Source organism: Protopterus annectens, chromosome 2.part2 (assembly GCF_019279795.1).
Source record: "Protopterus annectens isolate FY-2018-M chromosome 2.part2, PAN1.0, whole genome shotgun sequence".
NCBI lineage: Eukaryota > Metazoa > Chordata > Ceratodontiformes > Protopteridae > Protopterus > Protopterus annectens.
The window spans coordinates 157,221,446-157,245,845 of record NC_056730.1 but is presented as its reverse complement, the minus strand read 5'-3'; the positions used below and the strand labels follow the sequence as shown (position 1 = coordinate 157,245,845).

Sequence of the window (24,400 nt, the reverse complement as noted above, 5' to 3'; positions counted from 1 at the left end):
CCACTGACATTTAAAGACATTACATAAAGTATCATCGTGTAAAAAAATGTATTATTTTCACCTTTTATGTGTTAACAGCTTTTTTGTTAAGTGTCTAGTTTCAGCTTTTGTGTTATATGCATGCACTTTTTGGCAGGTTGATCTTCTATACAGTTGTTTGTTTTCATATCCATCTGAGCTTATGTCACATCTTACAAAATGTTTTGTTTTATTGAAAGCCCTCAAACAAATGCACACTCAATACCCCCTAAAACATATTAACTTAATACTAACACAAAAACTACGCACATCGTCAAATACTGAAGTTTTACCCTTCTAATAAGAACGTGTCTCAAACTGATGGCCATACTCAAACATGGGTTAACCTAAAAGATAGGTTATAGGTTAAGATGCATGGTACACAGCCTGTGCTTCTATTAAGTGTTGGCTGGTTTTGTCATATCTTTACAGCTCTTCCCACTGTGAAAACACTTGAATGCTTTCAGAAAACTTTATCTCTTAGCCATTTCTCTTTATCAGATTGTCTCCATGGAGACATGAGGACCAGATACAGAGTTGTTACCAGACATACATTTGCTAGAAAAAAAGTTAAATAAAATTCAATATTCTTTTTCCATTTACTTGCTTTCTCTTAAACATTACTAGATCAAGCTAACAGCCTTAATCCAGTCATTCCCCTATCCAAGAATGAGGAAAAAGTACATCAAATTTCCTTTTGTCATGCTCTTTTGACCAACCTTTTCTTCCTTTTTTACACTGTAGTGCCCACATTTCTAAAACTGAACAAGGAGGAAGAGAGCAGAATAGAGAAAGAAAAAAAAAACAGGAGCACCTGTTTACATTAGTATTCCCATTACACTTGAAAATAACTGAGAAAATGTTTTCCTTCCTCTCCCCTCTCAAGTATTTTTCTGAACATTAATGACATGAAGTATGGCATATCTTTAGAATCCCCTACAAGTTTAACAAAGTCGAGAAAGTCCATTATTACCCGATTTTCTTGTTCTGTCATGTTTCAAAAATATAATTATAGCTTTGTAATCTAATTTCCAAGCTAATTGTTTTATTCCTATTTATCTCCATCTCCCAAATCCTGTCTCTGCATCATGCATACTCTTGATCCTTCTGGTCAGCTCTTATGCTTTTTTCCTTCTCTCAACCATTTTCCATTGAAACAATGGAAAAATGTTTAACTGGCATAGTCTCTCTGTGGTGTTTATTACCAGAAGAGCAAGAATTAAAAAATCTCCTTCTGTTTCACAACTCACATTTTGTTGGACAAGCTTTTGTATTTCCTACTTAGCATGTACTGCATCAAAAAAATATTCTCTCCCTCCAGGAAACAATATTTTATTTTGAAGATAGCTGTGTACAGCAGTTTGAATCTCATACCTGCTTCTCAACCTTCCATGAATAGTGGAATAAATTTACTCCTCTTCTGCCTGGTGTACAGTGAGTAATCATTCTCCACAAACACTCTGCTGTCTCTCATTTTAGCACTTTGTCTTTCTGCCAATTTTTTGTCAGAATCAACTCCTTCTGCTGGTAGGACTGCATCTGTATTATGAAAGGTCTAGGTTGCTTTCGCATAACCAGGTTTGGAACATACACATGATGTGCCCTTTCAATTAACAACTATTGCCGTGGAATACCAGTCCAGTTGCTTATTTGTGGTTTCATAAAATTAATACAGTCCATTTGTTCCACCTCCCTGGTACAGCAGAAAATCGCAGGTTTTCCCTGAATGATCTGTCCTCTAATTCTATTATTTCTTGAAACATCTCTTCTTGAGTAGTCTCATATTCAGCAGCCTTTTCTTCATTTCAACCTCTGATTTTTGCAGTTTTATCACCTCATCTGAATATTTGTTTAAAGTTTCTTCCATTTTTCCAGCCTTTTGTTATTTGAGTTGATATATCCATCAGTGTTTTGTTTATTTTAATCAGGTCTGTGTGCAGCTGTCTTATACTTTCCTCTAGGTTACTAGAAGTCTTGTCTGGAGCTTGCACTGCTTTTTACTGAACAGCTGCAGTACTCTTACCAGTCAGTGTTGTTCCTCATCTTGTATAGCGGATTCTCTTTCAGGTCCTCTGTATTTCTTTTTTTCCTGGCATCCAGGCAGTGCATTTATTAGTCAGTTACTGAAATTCACCCAGAAATACAAGTCCACTGCCTTTCGTTGCTGAGTTTCTGTTTTCACACTGGGAGAGCTAGAATTAAGCTGTCGCTCAATGTGCAGTCATCTTGAAAGTCCTTGCCAATGTAACCTTGGTAATATTTTGGCTTAACCTATGAAATGAAAAACTAACAAGAGCTGCTCATGTTTTCTGCACCCCTTTGTGTGGTCCACGTAAAAACATAAATGTCTGTGAACATCCAGATAATGCAGCAGGTGTTTTTCATTATTAGAGTATTTAGGAAAAATAGTGCTAGATGGATAGTTTGGTTCAAGTTAGTCTGAGTAACTATGTTGGGCATAAAAGAAGGTTTCATCCTAAGAGATATTTAGTCTGGGTGAAAAACAATGTAAGGGGGTATTGAGAAGGAAGGGTCTGAAGCTCAGAAACTCTCCTAGCTGTTTTACTTGACAAAAACTTAAGTTCAGCCAAAGCAGATGGTTCAAAAGGTCATCTGGTTAGATAGTCAAGAACAAAATTAAGATCCAAAGCTAGAGACAGTCTGGTAAATGGAGGCCTGGAATTAAGGATCCCTTTGATGCAGACCTTACAAGAAGGGTGAACAGCTATCTAGTGATTTTGAAAATGCTTGTGAAAGCATAAAATTTATGCTAAATGAACCTTACTTGAGGAATAACTAACCCTTTCTTATGCATCTCTGTTAAAAATTATAACACTTCTTTCCAAGAGTACTGAAATAGGTAGAATATGCCTGTCTGAAGCCCACTACAAGAATTTCTTCCATTTGCCTTTATAAATCCTTCTGGTCAAAGATTTTTGCAAAGCCATACTTAGCTCAGTAAGAAGTACAGGGATTCTGGCCATTACTGGAAATGGAGAAGAAGTTACATTTTTCCTTCAAATGATGCCACAGCTAAGGGTGGTTGGGTGGGGGTAGGGTTATGAAAATGAGTTAAGCCTTGTAACCTTTGACTTTATTTAACAGTTTCAGTATCAGGGGAAGGTGGGAGAGTAGCAAAAGGAGACACAGAAGCCAACTGTGAGAGAACGCATCCCTGGGTGACTGCCTTTCATGCGAACTATACTGAAGTTGGGACATTTGGTGTTGAGTGGAGAGGCAGAGAGGTTACAGCAGTGTGTTCCCCACTGCTTGAATATGTTGCAGCTTGCTTTGCTGCTTAGAAGCCAATGACGGGGTAAAAGAATCTACATGCTTAGTCTGTCCGCACTCACAATGGTAGACCGGGCATGTGAGTTGTAATCATACAGTGTTGTAAGGTCAGGGCTCATTCCCAGACTCTAACTGCTGTCCTGTACAAGGGATAAGAATGGAATTGGATGCCTCCTTGCTTGCTCAAGTATCATACAACTTCCGCATTGTCTGACTACCTTGTGGACCTCATCATAAAAGAAGAGTTGCCAACAATGGATCAACCATCCTTGTGGTGGGGGTTGGGCAATCAAACTTGTTGCATGTCCAACATCTACTGGAGACTGTGTGTGTTAGCAGGCAGTGTCAAGGATCAAGGAGAATCTCCTACAGGCAAGTGTGGTCTCTGTTACTGGGAAAGTCACACATAGGTATGAAGCGGGGTACTAAAAGAGTTACCTGTTTGGGCTGCTGCTGAGGAACAGGTGTTAAATCACACAAAGAACACCCTGATGGCTGTATGGGTGGCAGCTTCTTTCCTGATGTGTACAAGTTACAGAGGAAGGTGACCGTCAACAAGCAATACAAGATAACAAAACACAGAAGCACCTTACAATGACTTTCATGTAAACTATGAGCACCAATTCCTAGTGAAAAGCAGGGACAGAAAAAAAAAACTTACAGTGATAATGAGCTAAATGGCATAGAGAAATAAAGCTATGACTTCCACCCACATGGCCAGAGTTTGATTAGCAGCTTTAGCACCTAATGGTTCTCACAAGAAGAATGGCATGTCTTCTTTGGTTAGTGTGGAGGGGGACACTTCCTAGACAGATCTTTCCATGAGTCCTTGTGGATGCAAACACACACAATTAGGTTAGCATGTGGAGTGGAGTTTAGGTCAGAAAGAATCCTCACCAGCTGCATTACAATGGCACCTTGCTTGCCTTATACTGCTCTGAAGTGTTCTGTCAGATGCCAACTCCACCCCCCCCCCCCAAGAGTCCAGTCATGGAGAAAGCAGGGACTCCACGTACATGAGTGTTCGCTTAGTAGGAATACCCTCCAGGAAAAGATCAAGCTGGGGTGGACCTGCCACAAGTAAGGGAAACTGTGGTGGCAGCACACTGGGACTAAACATAAAAGTGCCTGAAGTCAGCAGAGGTGGGAAGAAAAAAAACTTGCAGTGCTGAAACATTTTAAATACTATTGGTCAATGGCAACAAAATTCAAACGCTGTCCAAAACAGAACACTCAGTACATTTGTAAGTCAAAAGACCAGTCTCATAATAAAAAGAAAATGTTCTTAATACTCTGCAAATTTAACTAGAACAAATTAAAAGAACAAAAACGTCTTTCCTGCTACTGTAATTGAGTAAAAAAAGAATGAAGAGCTATTTCCTTACTAAGTAACATTCTGCAGATTAAAACCAAGAAAAAAAATAAAAAACAAATGTTAAAATCACAAAATACAGCACAGGGACTCGGTCGAATGGAACACACTTCTGGTAATCCAAAATAAATTTTATTGTTCAACATGCATTTTGTGATTTTAACATCTGCAGATTTAAAGATACTTCTGCTGCCTTGCACATCAAACATCATATCAATACTAAAATGTTTCAGTATCAAAACAAACAAAGACAGTAGTCAATACCTACCTCTGTACAAGTCTTTTCTACTAACATAGAGAGAGAATACTATATCATCTTCCGATAGTCATTTGGTTACAGGCTACCAATAAAAAACTTTAATGCATAACAAGCAGGAGGGAAATAAACTTACCGGCAAAAACTGTTCGGTACTAAATTCAAAATCATCTACAGGTGCACATATGTTAAGGAAAAGATAAGATAACTGTCAAAGAAAGCACTAAAAAAATATTTCATAGACTAGAAAACTGAGAACATACTAGTCGTACATTATTTTGACATTATCTCATGCAGGAAAGAGATCAATGACCAGTCTCATAGGTATGATAGCTACTTCATTCCTCTATCACCATAAACTTAGTTGGGGAAAAAAACATATCGGACTTGACAAAAAAAAAAAAAAGACTCTGCATTCTTTGTGTCAGACAATAGCTATGCTGCAAAAACTATGACTGGTATTTAAACACCTTTAGTACACAGTAAAAAGATAAATTACAGGAGCCAATGTCGTTTATTCAGTCACACAATAATGGCATGTGGCTAATACAGTAAGATACACATCTCAAATAAATGTGCTTGCACTTCAGTAAAAACACATTTAAGTTGCATATCTAGCCACATTCTATTTTAAACACCTTAATTAAATTATCACTTAAGAGACAGACGCATGTACATTAAAAGAAAACAAACCAATACTAACATTTTACCAATCATACACATTACATGTTTTCTTTACAACTGTCATTCAGACCAGCATTATATAAAAGTACTCAATGCCTGCCTTCTCTTAAACCTCATTTCTCATCCTGATTATTCTGCATATATTGTTCTGACAAACTTCATTTAATTTTGAAAACTATGCTCCTCCCTTTTCTAAAGACCCCTCTCTTCCAGTTCTTTTCTCTCTTTTGTAATATTCAATACTTCAAATACGGTTAGTTTAGACTTTGATTTCCATTTTCCAGTTACTGCTTTTTTTTTTCTGGCAGCCAACAGAATTAAAATTAAGGCCTTACAATGTCTTGGCAATGCAAGCCATGTGTCCCAACTCAAAATAATAATTTCCTTTGTTAACAGTCATTATTTTTGACAAACTAGTCTCTACAAAATTTTTAAAATCTGACAACTCATTACATTCCCAAAAATACATTCCCGGTGACCTCTTTCTTCCCCATCATACCTCCAACATATGCTACTGACCTGAGGAAAAATTCTTTGAAATCTCCTTGAGGTACAAAACATCTATGCAAATGCTTCCAAGCAAAATTCCTAAACCTTCTAGACTTTGTTACATAAGTGGGAGTCATATATATGCCTTGCCATTGTTCCCCTGTAAATTCTTTTTACAGTCTCTTTCCAATATTTTTGGGTCTATATCACGAAATCGAATTTCCAAAATATCAAACACCATAAGTTCTAACTTGGAAGATCGAATTCGGATAACACTGAAACTTCAAAACAGCAAATTTTTTCCCAGGGAAAAAATACGCTGTTCTGAAAAACACACACATAACACAATCACACCAAACACCTTCAAAACCTGCACTAAACCTAACATATACCACTATCTATGCACTATCCTTAACCCAGCCCTAACCCTAAAGTCTGTCACTACCTCACACTTACCAGACCCGTGATCTAACCCTAAAGTCCGTCACTACTGCACACTTACCTGACCCACGCCTTAACCCTAAAGTCTGTCACTATCGCACACTTACCTGACCCATGCCCTAACCCTAAAGTCCATCACTACCCATTCGTACACTTACCTTGACCCGGCCTGAAAATGCCGAAGCAGCAGAAACGGCCAACCCAATTCTTTCCCTGGGAAAGAATTCAGGTTTCCGCGGCTTCAACATTCTCACCTTTTGAACTACCAAGTTCGGCCTTCCAGTATTCGTCGTTCTTCACGTTCGATTTTGCGATAGGAACCCAATCTTTTCTAACCTCCTCTCATTGATTTAGTTATGTAATATTCATATGCTCCACTAATTATTCCCTTTATAATATCAGCTTCTTTTACAGACTTGGTTAAAACTTTACCAGAGCAAATCTCTTTCTAAAGACCCCTCTGTCCCTTTCTCTTTGTCTATGCTTGGATATAAATCCCTAGTAGGAAAGCCAGTCTCTAACCTGCAGTCCAAACTTCTTTTTGGCCTCATGCCACTCTATTACCCTTACCTCACTAGTTATCTGCTACCAATACCTTGGTTCTTTGGTCAATGTTACACAGTAAATTCCAGCCTTCTCTTGCCTATTTTCTGTACCCCTAACTGCAGTCAACCGTATTTACAAAACCTAGTTTTGCCATTCCTTTAGGGGCTGAGTTCTTAGAATACTTTCTGCAACTTTATGAATATAAAATTCAGTACAGTGCTTATTAGTCTCTAAGGATCTGCATCCAAAATCTCTTTCTTTCCTTGATTCTCGACCCCACCCCCTACATCATCTCTTTCCACTTTGAATTTTAACCTTCTGCTCATGTTGTGTACATGAGACTTAACTGTGTAGCTCGAAAATATCCATTCCAATCAGTCAATCCTAAACCACTTTGTTCTATTGGGAGGAGCATCTTATTCAACTTAACTCCTGCCCTCTCTCCTTCTCAGGTAAATTCCTTCAACTGTTTATTAATTATTGTCCACAACTTCTTCTCTGATTAATAAAAATATGCCTGACCTGTAAATAAAACTAAGTGGACAAAAAAACACTTTCACTTTTATCTCACTTTCATATCCATAAACAACAGCTTCCAGTTTCTCATTTTTTTATTATATTTTGTTTAGTCTCTTCCCGCAGATCCTTAGATGCCATTACAGAAGTCATTTTATTCATTACATCTGAGTGACACCTCCAGGTGCATCTGCAATTAACTCCTACTGATGCCACTAGGCGTCAAATATTGCTTGTTCATATTTGAATCAGTAATTCTAAAATCATGCTATGTACAAGGTTTTAAAAGATTTCATCTTAAAGCTTACAAAATGGTAAACTCAACTGCATTTATATTTGACCTCTGTCTAGTACAGATATAGCCATATTAACTGTTGTTTTAGGATATTAATTTATATAGATATAATTTTCACATTTTTCTAAATATCTCCACAACCAAGTAACACACACAGAACTCCTTAGCCTCATATGAAAGCTCTCAGCTAGATGAATAAAACACTGTGGCTGCTAAGATATTCTAAGCTGTTTACAAAATATTACAAATATAATACTTACTGTGTTTACTGAGAATTATAAAATTTGGTTTAAGACTTAAAACCTAAAAAATACTACCACTATAAAAATAGTTTGTGCTGAAGAGTTTGCCATTTATATTTCTTTCATAACCACTATGGTTCCAGAGATATGAACATTTGTTTGAAATGTGAAGACATTATTTGGTTCTGTCAAAAGGCTTAGGCTTCACCCATTGGAAGTTACAGTGCAAACTTCCTGAGCTCCATTGGAGTGAATGAGTTAATCCATTCTCCTAAACACTTCTTATCATGCCCCCATAAATATGGGTGGTACCGCTGAACCAAGTCAAATGTAGGTACATCAAATTATGGCTATAACCTTTGATTTATATTCATTAATTTTATATCCAGGAAAGACTTGAAACTGTCTAAAATGTTCCACAACATGATATTCTTTTCTGTACTTACCAAGTAAAAAATACCATCTGTAAATAAAGACAATTCTTCTTGATTAATAAAACAAATATATCCGTGAATTTTGAGTTCCTTATTTTCTTTGTCAATGGCTCTAAATACCAAGTAAATAAAGAGGAAGGAAGACACCCTTGCCTAGTTCCTCTGCTCAAACAAAAGTCATCAAAGAGGTACCCTCAAACTTTAATTCTTGTCTCTGATCTTACATACATCCTTCTAATTAACCTTATTATTGCATCAGGGAATGCAAATGCTTCTATTGCTCTACTCATAAAATCCCAATTTACTCTGTTAAATGCTTTCTTTGCATCAAGACCCACAAACAATAGTGGTATTTTCTTACATTCAGCTTCCCTCTGGATCATTGTTCTATTACAGCTGTCAAATGTTTGCCACTTCTACACAAAACCACACTGATCCACATCTATCAATTTTGGCAGCAACTTTTCCCATTATTTTAGTTAGTACAGACATAAACCATTTTAATTATGGTTTGAAACTGAAATAGGTCTACATAAGGCTGGATCTGATGGATCTTTACCCTTGTGACTATGTGAGGTATTGCCAGCTATGCCAAGAGAAGTAGGGCAGTGGATGTGCAACATATGCCACCATACTTAGCTGGAATTTTGTAAAGAATTATATGACATTTGTACACCAGACTGATTTGCACAGATGCTTATGTTGTAAAACATATTTGCAAAGCTACTTGTGTTAAAAGTGTACCAACAGTGGGTCCTGACTGTACTGTAACTGAATATATATGTTAACGAAGCATACTATAATAGAAGAGGTTAAACTCACCTCCAGCTAACTTTGAAAACAGCTTGAAATTAAATTACCTGGTAGGCCATAAAGATTGTATCTTACAGATTTGATTTCCACCACAGACAAGATGTCTGAGAAAACAAGCACTAGGAAGCCTTCTGTATTGTCTTTAGCAGTAAACTCATTGCTACTCTGGAAAGGCAGAGGTTTGCAATTGTTTTATGACTTCCAGAAGCTGCAACATATCTGAGCAAAACTGTTTGTGTGCATTATTGACACGTGTGCTAAATCCTGGCAGTTTCTAGCAATGGAGGCAGCATGGGAACCAGAAGTCAGATGACCAGATGTACATGATGTCATTCTGTAATCTAGGACAAAAATTATGCTTAATACTAGATGAGACTGAAGTCTCACTGTACTCCATTTCTGGAACCTGACAAGGAAGGACCCTCGCCTACTTCATCTTGCCTTGCTCTAAGCCAACCATGGAATAGTAATTCTTTGCTAGGCTCACCCCTAAGGTAGAACTTCTGAAGGAGGGAAACACAGCTTACAGGGATAAGGACAAAGCAGTCCTAAGTGTAGCAAGAGGTAACCTCAGGAGTGGTATAAAGGAATCCAAGAGGGAGTATGGCAGAAAGGTATAGAGTCACTCTGAAGACATGAAGGATGCAAGGAGACTATGGCAAGGCATACAGATCACGGACTAAAAAATCAAGTCAGCATAGTGTGAGGGCAGCATTGAATACCTGGACAATTTGAACATCTTCTTTGGCAGATTTTAGGAAAGAAACAGGTTGGCAAAGCTACCAACTGATGAGAAGGATGCAGTACTCAGCCTCAGCACAGAGGAGGTAAGAAGAGAGCTAAGAAGAGTGAACCCCAGGAAGGCTGCTGGCCCAGACAACATAGTGGGCAAGGTGGTAAAAGGCTGTGCTGATCAACTATGCACAGTGCTCAAGGAAATATTTAACACCTCTCTTGCCATGGCAAAAGTAACCTCATGCTTCAAGTAAACCATTATCATCCCAATCCCTAAGAAAACCACTCCCTCCAGCTCTAACAACTACAGACCAGTCGCTCTGACATCCACTGTTATGAAATGTTTTGAGGTGGCTGATCAAAAAGCATCTTTCATCATGCCTAACTCCTGATGTTGACCCTCTGCAGTTTGCGTACAGAGCTAACCGATCCACGGTTGATGCCATATCAGTAGCACTACACATCTCGCTTGAGCATTTAGAGGGCAAAGACAACTATGTGAGGAAGCTGTTCATAGACTTCAGCTCTGCATTTAATATGGTGGTACCAATGCAGCTGACAGAAAAACTGGCACATTTAGGAATCCGTAAACATCTCTGGAAATGGATCCTGGACTTCCTGATTGAGAGACCACAGAGGGTGTGTTCATTTAAGAACACATCAAAGTGCATCACGATTAACACCTGGGTTCCACAGGGATGTGTTCTCAGCCCACTGTTATTCACTATCCTGACCCACGACTGCTATGCTAAGCACAAGTCCAACCATTTCATCAAGTTTGCTGATGACACAACAGTCTTGTGACTCACTACAGAGGAGGATGAAAGGGCGTACGAACAGGAGGTGGCATCTCTGATCAGTTAGTGCGAGGGGAACAACCTTGACCTGAATGTAAGCAAGACCAAAAAGATCATCACTGACTTCAGGAAAAGGAGAACAAACCACCCAGTCCTTAGGATCAATGGTGTGTGTGTGGAGAGGGTTAAGAGTAAGAAATTCCTGGGTGTACACATATCAGAAGATCTCTCGTGGTATGGAAACACCAGCCAACTGGTCAAGAAAGTGCACCAACACATCCACTTTCTAAGAAGACAGAAAAAAGCTAAGCTTCCTCCTCATATTCTCTCCACCTTCTACAGAGGTGCAATAGAGAGCATCCTCACTTGCAACTTTGCAGTGTGGTTTGGAAGCTGCAAAGTTACAGAAAGGAAGGCACTACAAAGAGTGGAGAGAGTTGCAGAGAAGGTAACAGGTTCCAGTCTTCCATCGATACATCTTTTTTCTGCAAGAAGCATTCGAAAAGCCACCAAAATACACACATCCTGTGCATGGACTGTTTAAGCATCAGGCAGGAGATATTGCAGCATCTGCTGCAGGACTACAAGATTCAGTAACAGTTTCTACCCTACACGCAGACTTCTGAACTCAAGCACTAGTCCCAGGGTTCTGGACACAAGTCAATTTTTATTTATTTGTGCAACATATACTTACATACAGTGGATATAAAAAGCGTGCACACCCCTGTTAAAATGCCATTTTTTTGTGATATAAAAATGAGACCACAAGAAATCATTTAAAAACTTTTCCCACCTTTAATGTGACCTATAACATGTACAATTCAATTGAAAAACAAACAAATCTGTTAGGAGAAAAAATATAAAAAATAAAAAAAAGTACAATAAGCTGGTTGCATAGGTGTGCATACCCTTAAACTAATACTTTGTTGAAGCACCTTTTGACATAATTGCATTATTCAGTCTTCTTGGGTACACACCTGCCATCAATTACAGAGACTCTGATCAACCCCAAATAAAATTCAGCTGTCCTAGTAAGATTTTCCTGACATTTACTCAGTTGCCTGCTACAGCAAAAGCCATGGTTCACAGAGAGCTTGCAAAGCATCAAAAGGGATCTCATTGTTGAAAGGTATCAGTCAGGACACAATTGAATTTTACAGGTTATAGGTCACATTAAAGGTGGGAAAAGTTTTGAAATGATTTACTGTAGTCTCATTTTTTATATCACAAAAACTTAGCATTTTAACAGGGGTGTGTACACTTTTTTATATCTAATGTATATTCCAAGTAAGTGCAATATTTATTTATAATATCCATATTCAGTATTATTTAACTCACTCAAGTGCAATAGTAGACAAATAACTTAGGCATTTCAAACTGTAGTGCGTTTAATATAACTTTAAATAGGGTAAGTTAATTTAACTCAGGGGAGGGTATTCCTTTCATTTATGAGTGCTGGAAAATGTCTCTACTACTTCTTGTGTGTATTGGGAATAGAGTTTTATTCATTAGTTATGTTTATTCCTCTACTTGTATGTGTTGTTTCACTTTCCCTTCTAATCTCGAATTGAGATAATGCACATTTTGTTTAGGCTACATGCGTGTACTTCTAAATGACAATAAAGTTTACTTTGACTTCTTTAGATCAGTCAGGAAAATATAGTGAAATTAGTTAAGTACTGTTTTCTGTATCTGTGTGAATCTATTAATCTGTGTTAGTTTAATATTTCCTGTGATCGAAACTCTGGTGTTTTCTGTACATAGATATTTAGTATTTTCATGATCTTTTACCATTTATTATTAAATATATTTAAACTTTTCATTGTGGCTTACCCTTTAGAGAATATTTTAAACTTTGTGAGTACTTACATCTATTTGGTGACTCTGTGGCCACTCCTGAAAGCCTTACTGCATTGGCCAAACACTATCATCTGCATTAATATTAGTTTCACTCAGTATAATTGGGTACCCTTGTGAGAACCTTGGAGTAGCTGGCTTTGGAGTGTCTGGTGGCAGTAGCTACCTTATAGAATGGGCAGAAGGGGGCATAGCTGTGCCAACCTTTTCCAGTGTGTGTGTGCGCGTGTGTGTGTGTATACGTGTCAGCTGCTTGGAGCAGGGACACGAAGCACGCTTTCACAGAGAGGGTGCAGGAGGACTTGGCTTGGACACTCAACTGAGGAATCAACTCTACAGATGTGCCAGTGGGGAGTCTTATTGGGGACCTGGAGGGAGACGGAGAGAAATCCAAATCCTGGACTGAGTGTGTTCCCTGTGTGATCTTAAGAGAAATTGTGCTTGATGCAGAGGACTGCAAACTGTTTGTATGCATTTTTGTTCTAAGAGAATGCTCCTCTCCAGTATCAGTGGTGAGGATTCAGGCTCCTTGATTAGTGGCCCAGAGCGGGGACGTCACAACCCTCTCTGAGTATTACAGCTACCACTGCTTTCTGGTGCTTCTCCTCCTCCTACCATACTGTTAAACAACATCTTCCAGATATTTATCCCTGTCGTCACTTCAAACTTCCACAGGAATAAAATCTCTTCCTGAAGACTTCTTTGCAAATTCATTATACATTACAGTTTTTCATCTTATCCCCTCCTATCATAAATATGAGTTGTTGTGACACATCTTCCTGTAATCTTGGTATAATTACGTTTTCCATAAATTTTCCCATTTCTGCTCTTTCTTGGTTTCCACATTCATCTGCTAGCCACATTCTGTTAATATATATAATGACCACTGACTTGCATTATTTATCACATTGCTATGTGTTAAAGGTTATTAAATACCAGCCTACCTTTGGAAAATGAGATAATTATTTTCAGGGCACCAAAAAGAGAAATGTAATAGAAAACAGATACAACATGACAGACTATGCACGGGAAACAACAAAACAGGTATAACAATTTTGCATGTTTCAGCTGTCATAGACCCTTCAGATAATAAATAGACAGGAGCTGTCTGCATTATAAATACATATCTGTTACAGATTAAATATTTTCAGGTCTATATCTAAAACGTAGGATTTGCATTATGGCAAATACCATTAGTGAGTGCTTTCAATCCTACTACAAAGAAAGATTTATAGACAAATTTCAACGGTTCAGAAAACACCAAACCATCCATGCAGAGTGACAGAGAATGCAATGTTATCCTCAACAGATGAAAGTTATCCAAAGGTACTTATGAAATAATATAAAGCAGAAGAAGCAGAAGAAATCAACAGACTAGTGTGAAGAAGAAAGGCATCTGAATGGGCATAACATGCCTAAAACTATGAGATGCACATGTTACTAAAAACAAACACAAGCAGAGATGCAAGGCTAAAACACAATAATAAATACCATGGTTGGTTGAACAAGATGCCGCCACTAATACCTCATTCTTAACATTTAATTTTATATTATGTTGATTGGGTTGTATAGCTATAGTGAGATCAATTTTCACTGGAAATCTGGAGAAGAAAAATCTCCATACTGTTATGGCACTAAACATATATAGCAGGGACTTCCAAGACGGCTGCACATTGAGTAACAGCTTAATTCTAGCTCTCCCAGTATGAGGACAGAAACTTAGCACAGAAAGTCAGTGGACCTACATTTCTGGGTAAATTTCACTAATTATCTAGTAAGTGCACTGCTGGATGCCAGAAAAAAAACAAATGCTGAGGTCCTGAAGGAAAATCAGCTACAAAAGCTGATGAAAAAACACTGAATGGGAAAAGTACTGTAGTTGTTCAGCAAAAATGCACTTCAAGCTCCAGGCATGACTTCCAGTAACCTAGAGGAAAGTATAAGGCAACTGCACACAGACCGGACTAAAATAAATGAAACAATGGTGGAGTATATCAACTCAAACAATAAATGGCTGGAAAAATGGAAGAAGCTTTAAACAGATGCTCAGATAAGGTGATAAAACTGCAAAACTCAGAAGTCGAAATGAAGAAAAGACTGGCTGAATATGAGACTGCTCAGGAAGACGTGTTTCAAAAAATAATAGAATTAAAGGACAGCATGTAGGGAAAACCAGATATTTTCTGCTGTACCCAAGCAGCTGGAAGGAACGGACTGTATTAATTTTACGAAAGCACAAATAAGCAACTGGACTGCTACTCCACAACTGTTTAATTGAAAGGGCACATCATGTGTATGCTCCAAACCTGGCTATATGAAAACAACCTAGACCTTTAATAGTAAAGATGTAATATTACCAACAGGAGGAGATTTTGACATAACTGTGGCAGAAGGACAAAGTACTAAAAGTGGGACACAGCAGAGTGCTTGTGAAAATGACTACTGATTGTACACCAGGCAGAAGAGGAATACATTTATTCCATTATTCATGGAATGACAGGAAGCAGGCATGAGATTCAAACTGCTACATCAAGCTATCTTCAAAATATTTTTCCCTTCAGGAACAAAAACATTTTTCGATTAAGTATACATTAAGGAAGAAATACAAAAGTTTGTCCAACAAAAAATAAGCTGTGAAACAGAAGGAGATTCTGCTTCTTGTTCTTCTGGTAACACAGACCACAGAGAGACTGAGCCAGTAAAACCTTTTCCAGTATTTCAATGGAAAATACCTGAGAGAGGAGAAAAAAGCACAAGAGTTTGCTAAAAGAATCGTGAATACATTGGAAATGAAGCAGATAGAGGGTTTGGGATGGAGATGAACAGGAATAGAACAAAAAAATCTGAAAATATTGCATTTTCTTGGACTCTGTTAAACTTGTAGGGGACTGTAAAGCATATGCCTTAACTTCATGTCATTAACATTTAGAGAATAAAATCAGTAACTTGGAAACTGAGAAATGTGGGATTACAAAGCAATAATTATATTTGTGAAATATGACAGAACAAAATCAGCAAATACTGGACTTTTTTGGACTTCATTAAATTTATATGGGACTTTAAAGTATATGCCATACTTTGTCATTAATGTTTGGAAAAATATTCAGGAGAGGGGAAGGGGAGGGAGAAAGTTTACCAAGTACAATTTTTTTCTTAATAGTACTATTTAGTGTATGATTTTCTTTGCATGTTATACAGTAAATTTTATTCAGTTATTTTAATTGCAGTTGGGATGCTAAGGTAAATAGGTGCTTCTGTTTTCCTTTCTCCCCTCCTCTCTCTTTCTGCTTGTTCGGTTTTAAGAAATGTAGCACTGCAATGTAAAAAAAGGTATGGTTAAAAGATCATGACAGAATGAAAATTTAGTGTGCTTTTTCTCATTCCTGCATAGGGGAATGACTTGATTAAGGCCATCAGTTTTAAGAGAAAGTACTGAATATTACAAGGCTTTTTTTAATGAACAGTTTTGTGCCTGGTTCTCATCTTTAGCAGACAATCTGATAAAGTGAAATGGTTTGGAGAAAATGTTTTCTGAAAGCATTCAAGTATTTTTCCAGCTGAGAGAACTATAAAGATAAGAAAATAACAGAAAGCACTAAATAGAACCACAGGCTATACCTCGTGGATGACCTCTCTTTCAGGTTAGCTTGAGTCTATGTCTGTGCCTATTAGGAGAATAAAACTTCAATATTTGAAGATGAACAAAGTTTTGTGTGTTCTTTGCTCATACACAGGTTTGTGTTATTATTAAGTTAATAGGTTTCAAGAGGGTATTGTGTGTGTGTGTGTGTGTGTGTGTGTGTGTGTATTTTTGTTTGAAGTTTTTCAATAAAACAAAAAGTTCTGGAAGATGTGACATAGGCTCAAATGCAGATGACAAGAAACAGCTGCATCAAGATTAACCTGCCAAACAATACTTGCACAGAACACAAAAGCTGGAACTAAACATTTAACAAAATGCTGTTATATATTAAAGGTGGGAACAATAATTTCCCAAGAATATGTCTTCAAATGTTAATGGTCTCACAGATAAATAAAAAAAAGAATAGTGAACTATATTAAAAAATACAGAGTGCAAATACTACACTAAAGGAAATGCACTTGGAAAAAACTGAACATGTTAAATTGTTAAAGAAAGGTTATCAAGATGACTATTCAGTGGAACACCATGGGTAAAGGAATACATGAGCACTTATAATAATTGCAAAAGGCACTCCAATAGCAATAGAAAAGGATAAAAAAGACAATGGTAGATTTACTTAACCACAAGAACAGTAGATGAAGATAAAACCACAAGCCAGTAAACTAAAAGAAAGAATATACTTCTGTTGCTCTCACTCTAACGTCAATATATATGGTAGATTTGTTGTACTTAGGGGCTACTGGCAATGGAGGCAGATTACACCGGCATGTATTTATATTCCATCAAATAATGCTAAACTGGAGCTTAAGAAGATTCTCGGAGAAATAATCAGCTTTCAGCAAGGAATATTACTTATAGTAGGGGACTGGAATCTGATTTGCAACAGTGAAGAGGTTTCAGGGGGCCCAGAATGGAAGATATAACAAAGGAGGGTAGATTTGTAAAGAAATTTATGAAAATATTTGGCATAGAAGATACGAATTTAGTTCTAGGAGTTTGGGGTGAAATTACATATTACTTCCAAAGATACAAAAACTGGACTAGGCTAGACAGAATTTACATTTCACAGGAACATGTGTATTTGATTGAAGGTCTTGAAACATACCCAACAACTATTTCAGATCATGCACCAATAATAACTAAAACAAAAACACAGGATAATGAAATAAAGACAAGACACTGGTGCTTTCCCACCTATCTGTTGAAAAGAGAGGAATTTAAGGAATGGGTAGTGGAAATTATTCAGGAGCTATTAGAGAAGATAGAAATTTCTTCTGAAAATATAGCTAGGGAGTGGGATAAAATTAAAGTTGAATTTAAAAACAGGGTGGAAATAAAAGAATGGGAACATGGTTAAGAACCAACAAGAATTATTATTAAATAAAGCACCACACTGTAGAACAAACCAGACCTCACACCACAAGTTCCACTCAGTTTAGTACACAGACAGATTTATTAAAATAAAAAAATAACTTCTGCAGTAAAAGTTAACAGCAAAACTTCAAACTCTTATACCATTAAGAACAAGTTACTATAAGGGAAGTAAAAATCGTGGGAAGAAATATCCAGGGAATTGTTATGGCTAGGCTTGTAAAGGCCCTAGGGACGATAGCCTAGTACCAACCTATGAAAGTTTGAAGTTTTGCTTTTAAAAAAAAGAACTTCTGCAGTAAAATTTATTTTAATAAATCAGTCTGTGTACCAAACTGTGTGAATTCATCTGGCCTGCAACTTGTGCTGTGAAGAATTATTAATTTTTTTTGCAGATGTGCAACAAATCCATCACTCAGATCGATGCATAGCAGTCTGTAGCAGACAGCCTACAGGGACAAAGATTTGCGAAAGTCTGTATAAGACTTGTTAAATCCCTGTATTCTTTTGTGAGAAACCTCTATGGTCTCAAACTGCTGCAAGTGTCTGGTCATGCCACAGGGTATATTTGTGCTCAATGATTGCTCTGAGAGTCAAAGTTTTTTCATTCATTTTTACAGTCCATGATTTAAAAAAATGTATTCAGATGTGCTTTCCAGCTAAGCTGCATTTTTGTGGAAGAACTTCAAATATAGCACAATTAATTTCAAATAAGCAGAGATTACTTTCGGCAAGATTTTTGAAATTAAATACAACTTAAAATGTTTGTATAGCAATTTATCTACTTACCTATTACATCCTTTTAGGCTTAATCACTTTCTAGTTATTATGGTATTTGTCAAGTTATTATAATTTAAACCACTTGTAAAATTGTTATTGTCTTACACACTTTCTTTCTTCACTAGTGCTTTTAATGCACCATTTTCTTGTTGATCCTCCTCAGCATTGCCACAATGTAGATTAAATGCTATTCTGCACATTCTTTTTTTATATTTGTTTTTTTGTCACTGATGTTTGACAACTATCAGACCACCACAATCTATATGGCACATTTGTTCCCCTCAGAGAAACAGCCATTTCCACCACAACTGTTCTAGTAGAGCGAGTGCAGACTGTGAGACTATCATCTAGGCAGCCCACATTTTTTTGGTTACTCCATAACCATAAGTCCAAGCCCCCTTCTTCCATGGTAGTGTTCAAGGGAAGGTGCATAATGAGTTCACAGTGCAACTGTCAATGACAACATGTGTACCCCCCCCCAAGTTCATAATCTAATTTGAATCATCTTGGTTATAGTAAAGACTCTAATTCTTCTATGCCACTGAACTGGGCTACTTTGTACATTTTTTAAATAAGCTACTTTGCTGCAAATTTATTTTATATTTATGTTCGTCTCTCGTGTTCATGATTAGCTGTCATTTTCTTAGCTTGCAGCTAGGTGTCCATGATTTGTCCTGAAGTCCCCCATGGTCAGTGCATATGCACTATGTAGTACACATTTCAAGCATGTCTGAAACACATTCCTCTCAAACCTTTGTTAAAAAAAAAAAAAAAATGAAAAATACTTTTTAGCTTCCCACAACTTATTCTAATCCCTTCAATTACAATGTGATTTGTGGATACATTTCAGGTACTCAACACATTTAAAAGGTTGTAAACAAGAACTTCATTTTTAACATTAAAAATTACTTTGAAATGCAGGCTGAGCTGGGAATTATTATTATTTTACAGAAATTCTAAACAAGGACTGTGCTTGTAAGCTGTATTTTATTCTTATTATTATACGAAAGTTAAAATCCCTCCAGTGCAAAGTATAAACACTGGCAGAGCAGTGTAGTTTCATTTATCCAACCCCTTTTTCACAGTCGTTTTTATTCCAATTAGTCCAAATGTACACATATCACTCATTTTTGCATAATACATGCATCTCGACTTAACCACAGAAGCTGCTTTATTTTTTCCATTGTTTTTTTAAGAATTTCCATACAAACATAAAAAAACAAACAATATACATGAGGAAAAGGAATAAGGTACAAAACACAAAAAACATACATACAATCTTTAAATAATGCGCTTTGCAGAATTCATCAACTTGAAAAATGAAACCTCTATCAAACTATAGTTTTGCAAAAAGAGAAACAGTGAATAACAAAACTAGTGAGCAGGAGAGTATCAGACAGTAACTACTTAATGTAACATAGACAAAAGCTTTGTTATGGACACTATGTAACTCCAATATATGTAAAAAAAAGTACAGTTTTGTACCTACCATAAATGTAGATGTTCGAGTGTAAACACTGCTGCAGTCATTACACTTGGGTTATCCTGCCATCAGGCGGTTCCCCAGTCGGCCTGAGTTCCAAAGTCTTGGTCCGGCGTCAGTTGCTGTCGCCTCCTCCCTGACGTCAGTGCAATAGGGGTATATAAGATGCAGCCGACGCCATTTTCTTCAGTTTTTCGTGCCCCAGATGTCAGGTGCCCCCAAATAGCTAGGCAATTCAAATTGCTAGTAAAGTATACAAAAGAAACGCAAACAACAATTTTCAGTTACCAGCAAATACTCCCTATAGGTAGTAAAGGGTAGAAGACCTAGGTACGTACCAGCAAGTAAGAGGGGAAGGAGGGAGGGTAACCTGGACTGCAGCAGTGTTTACACTCGAACATCTACATTTATGGTAGGTACAAAACTGTACTATGTTCATCGTGTTACACTACTGCAGTCATTACAGTTGGGTGGAATCCCAATGCTGAGGTAGGGTGGCTGGTTCTATAAGGCATTAGGGGTGGCTATAAGGCCCTGCAGCACAGCAGTGGTGTGGATTTGGAGTATAAAGGCAAATGGTAATGCTTGGTGAAGGTATGCACAGAACTCCATGTTGCTGCTTCCAAAATATCATTGGTAGGTACTCCTCTGAGGTAGGCAGTTGAAGTGGCTGTTGCCCTGGTGGAGTGAGATCTAATGCTGCTAGGTACAGATTTCCCATGGTGTGTATAGCAGAAACGTATACAATGTCCTATCCATTTTGAAATAGTCTGTTTTGAAATGGCTTTTCCCTGTGCTCCTGCAGCATATGCTACCAATAATTGCTCAGATTTTCTGAAAGCTTTGGTTTTGTCCAAGTAGAAGCGTAACTGTCTGTGAATGTCCAGAGAATGTAGTAGTCTCTCCCCTTTATTCTGTGGTTTTGGATAAAAAGTTGGCAAGTGAATAGTTTGGTTTAGAGCCACACTTGATACCACCCTTTGGCATAAACGTAGGGTTAGTTCTTAGACACCCTGTCCTGGTGGAAAGGTTCCACTGCCATTAGTGCCTGTAATTCTGAAAATCTTCGTGCTGATGTTATTGCCAGTAGCAGAGCAGTTTTCCAAGAGATATATTTTAATTCTGCTGTGTTAGCTGGCACAAAAGGAGGTAAAGTTAATTTTTCCAAAACAAAGTTGAGGTCCCAAGTTGGAGTAGGTGCTCTATGGGGCAGTCTTATGTTTTTAGCCCCTCTGAGGTACTGTTTGAGCAAAGGATTAGAGAGAATTGGTGGATCCATGTTGTAATGAGCAGAAATGGCAGAGGCGTGGATCTTGATGGATGAGAAGGAGAGGTCCTTGTCCAGCATCTCAGTTAAATATTGAAGTATCTGAGGAATGTTTGGGACAAGAGGGTCAAGGCTGTGCGCCTGGTTCCAGGCACAGAATCTCTTCCATTTATCCAAATAGGCTTTCCTGGTACTAGACCTTCTGGCCTCCAGAATGACATCCATAACAGCTTTGGAGAGAGGCATTGCTTGCTTGACTGAGGAATTTTCCATGCAGCTAGGTTTAAGGTCTTTAGCTGGCTGTGAAGTATCTGATTGTTGTGCTGTGTCAGCAAATGTGGGATTTGAGGCAAAATCCAGGGTGGTTCTTGTGCTAAGTTCTTTAAGACTGGGTACCAGTGCTGGCGTGGCCAGTCTGGTGTAATCAAGATCATCTTTGGCTCTTCTTGCCTGGCTTTTATGAGTACCTTTGGAAGGAGAGGTAAAGGTGGGAAAGCGTATACTTGTAGGTTTTTCCAGCTGCATGAGAGGGCATCCACTTTCCATGCTTGTGGATGGTAACTCCTTGTGCAGAATTTCTGTAGCTGGCAGTTCATTGGGGATGCAAACAGATCTATGTCTGGGCTCCACCATTTTTCTGTTATCATTCTGAATATTTGTGGATTCAATTCCCATTTGTGGGGATCCATGATATTTCTGCTCAAGTCTGCCAGTGTGTTTTTTCTCTCCTGGCAGGAATTGTGCTTGCAGATGAACTTGATAATCTAGAGCTGTGTTCCACAAGGTCATGGCTTGTCTGCAGAGGGGGTAGGAGTGTGTGCCCTCTTGCTTGTTTATGTACCACATAACTGTGGTGTTGTCTGTCTTTAATAGTAGTTGTCCTGGATGCAGCAGGTCCTTGAAAGCTATAAGGGCATTTTGTACAGCTAGCATCTCTTTTTGATTGATGTGAAGATGCCTTTGCTCTGCGGGCCACTCGCCCTGAGTACATTTTCCTGCCATGTGTGCTCCCCAGGCGTAATCTGATGCATCTGTTGTCAGTGTTTGCCTGGCTGTGGGTTGAGTAAAAGGCTGTCCCTTGTTGAGGTGACAAGTTTGAGCCCACCATCGAAACTCCTGTTGAAGGCAAGGAATTAATGGTATAACTGTTTCCAAATTTTGACAGTGTTGAGACCATACACTCTTTAGGTACGATTGTAGTTTCCTCATATGCAGTCTGGCATATGGAATTAGTAGTATGCAGGATGCCATGTAGTCCAAGGCCTGCAGAATTTTTCTTGCAGGGAGTTGGGTCTTTGTTGCCATCAATTGAAAGTATTGAGTCAGTTGTCCTTGCTTGTCTGGCGTGAGATAAGCCATCTGGGCCGTTGTGTTCAAGCTGGCACCCAGGAATATTATCTCTTGTGAGGGCACTAGTTTTGATTTCTTTTCGTTTACTGTGTACCCAGGGCAACTTAATAACTTTTTTATGAACACCAGATGCTTTAGAAGAATGTCCTTGCTCTCTGCTTGAATCAGGCAGTCGTCCAGGTACAGATAAATTTGAATTCATTTTTGTCTGCAAAATGCAATTACTGGTGCCAGGCACTTTGTGAAGACCCTGGGTGCAGTAGATAAGCCAAAGGGCAGTGCAGAGAATTGATAGTGCATTGAACCAGCTATGAATCTGAGGTATCTTCTGCAGTTTTGTCTGATAGGGACATGCAGGTTTGCCTCCTTGAGGTCCAAAGTCACGAGCCAAGTTTTCTTGCCCAGCATGGGAAGAAGCTGCTGTAGTGTCAACTTTTTGAATTTCGGAACATCCAGGTAAGTGTTTAGAGAAGAATGGGCCTCCAGGCTTTGTCCTTTCTGGGAACCAGAAAGAGTCTTGAGTAAAATCCTTGTCCTTGCTCCTGTGGTGGTACCTTTTGAATAGCTCTCATGTCCATGAGTGCTGTCATTTGTTTTTGAGCCTCTGCCCATTGATTTGGTGGCAGATTTGGCAGCCCTTTAACCTTGGCAGACTGTGAAAGTGGAACCTGTAACCTTGAGATACAGTGTTAAGAACCCATTTGTCTTTGGTGATCCAATGCCAATTGTGATAGAAAAGTGCCAGTTTTCCTCCTAAGGGGGCTGCCAAGAGAGAGCTGTTTGGCAGCTGTAGTGGGAAGTCATTGAGGCTGTTTTTTATATGGTTGGGGCCTGTCTTCCCCTTCTTTCTGGCCTGGTGTACCCCATTGTCGAGACCTGTAAGGACCTTGTGGTTGACCTCTACCTCTTGGACGTCTGTATCTGCCCCTTTGAGGTCTGTCTGTAACTGGAAAGGACCAATTCTTTGTTGACCAATTTCTGCTAAAACGAGGAGGCTGAACCTGTAAGAAATCCTTCACCGTTTGCATAGATTTTGCCTTATCCTCCATCTTCTTTAATACCGCCTCTGCCTCAACTCCAAACAACACATCCCGCTGCAAAGGTGCATCCAATAATTTTGCCTTAACATGATCTGGTAACGTATGTTCTTTTAACCAAGCATGTCTTCTAATGACAGGGCCTGTAACTGCTGCTCTACAGGAGGCCTCGAAGGAATCAAAACTACATTGCAACGTGTGTTTTCCCACTTGTTCAGCTGCATGCAATAAATCCTGCAGTTCTTTAAAATTAGGAGGATCTGAATCTGGAAGCATCTTTTGTTTCAACTGAGACATCAAAAATTGCTATTTTAGCATGTGAAACTGGCAATTTGAGGCTCTCATTGCTAAAGTTGCAGACGTATATACTTTCTTTCCCCATCTGTCTAATGCTCTGGAATCTCTGTCAGAGGGAACTGGGTTTTTTGCTGATGAGGCCTTAATCCATTTGTGTCCCTGAGAAATAGTTTCAGGGTCAGCAACAGGGTTTTTATACAGAAATTTGTGAGAGACAGGGACTCTGTAATATCTAAATCACACAACGGCCAGCACGTAATGTTCCAAAAAGTATTTTATTGATAGAATACACATAGGATATAAAAATATATCCTGCTCCAGACCGGTTTCGGTTCCCCTTCTTCAGTGGAGCAAAAACAAATGGATAGAAAGCCAACAACAGCACC

At 38.3% G+C, this 24,400-nt stretch overlaps 1 protein-coding gene across 1 annotated transcript in view; it reads right to left on the bottom strand.

Annotated features, from left to right (window-relative positions):
• IPO11 (importin 11) overlaps nucleotides 1–24,400 on the bottom strand; it is a gene marked incomplete in the record, with an annotated part of 3,749,854 nt that overhangs the window by 2,094,033 nt on the left and 1,631,421 nt on the right. The window contains 1 exon segment of the mRNA XM_044063824.1: nucleotides 5,074–5,114. Coding sequence (XP_043919759.1) covers nucleotides 5,074–5,114 — 41 coding nt within the window.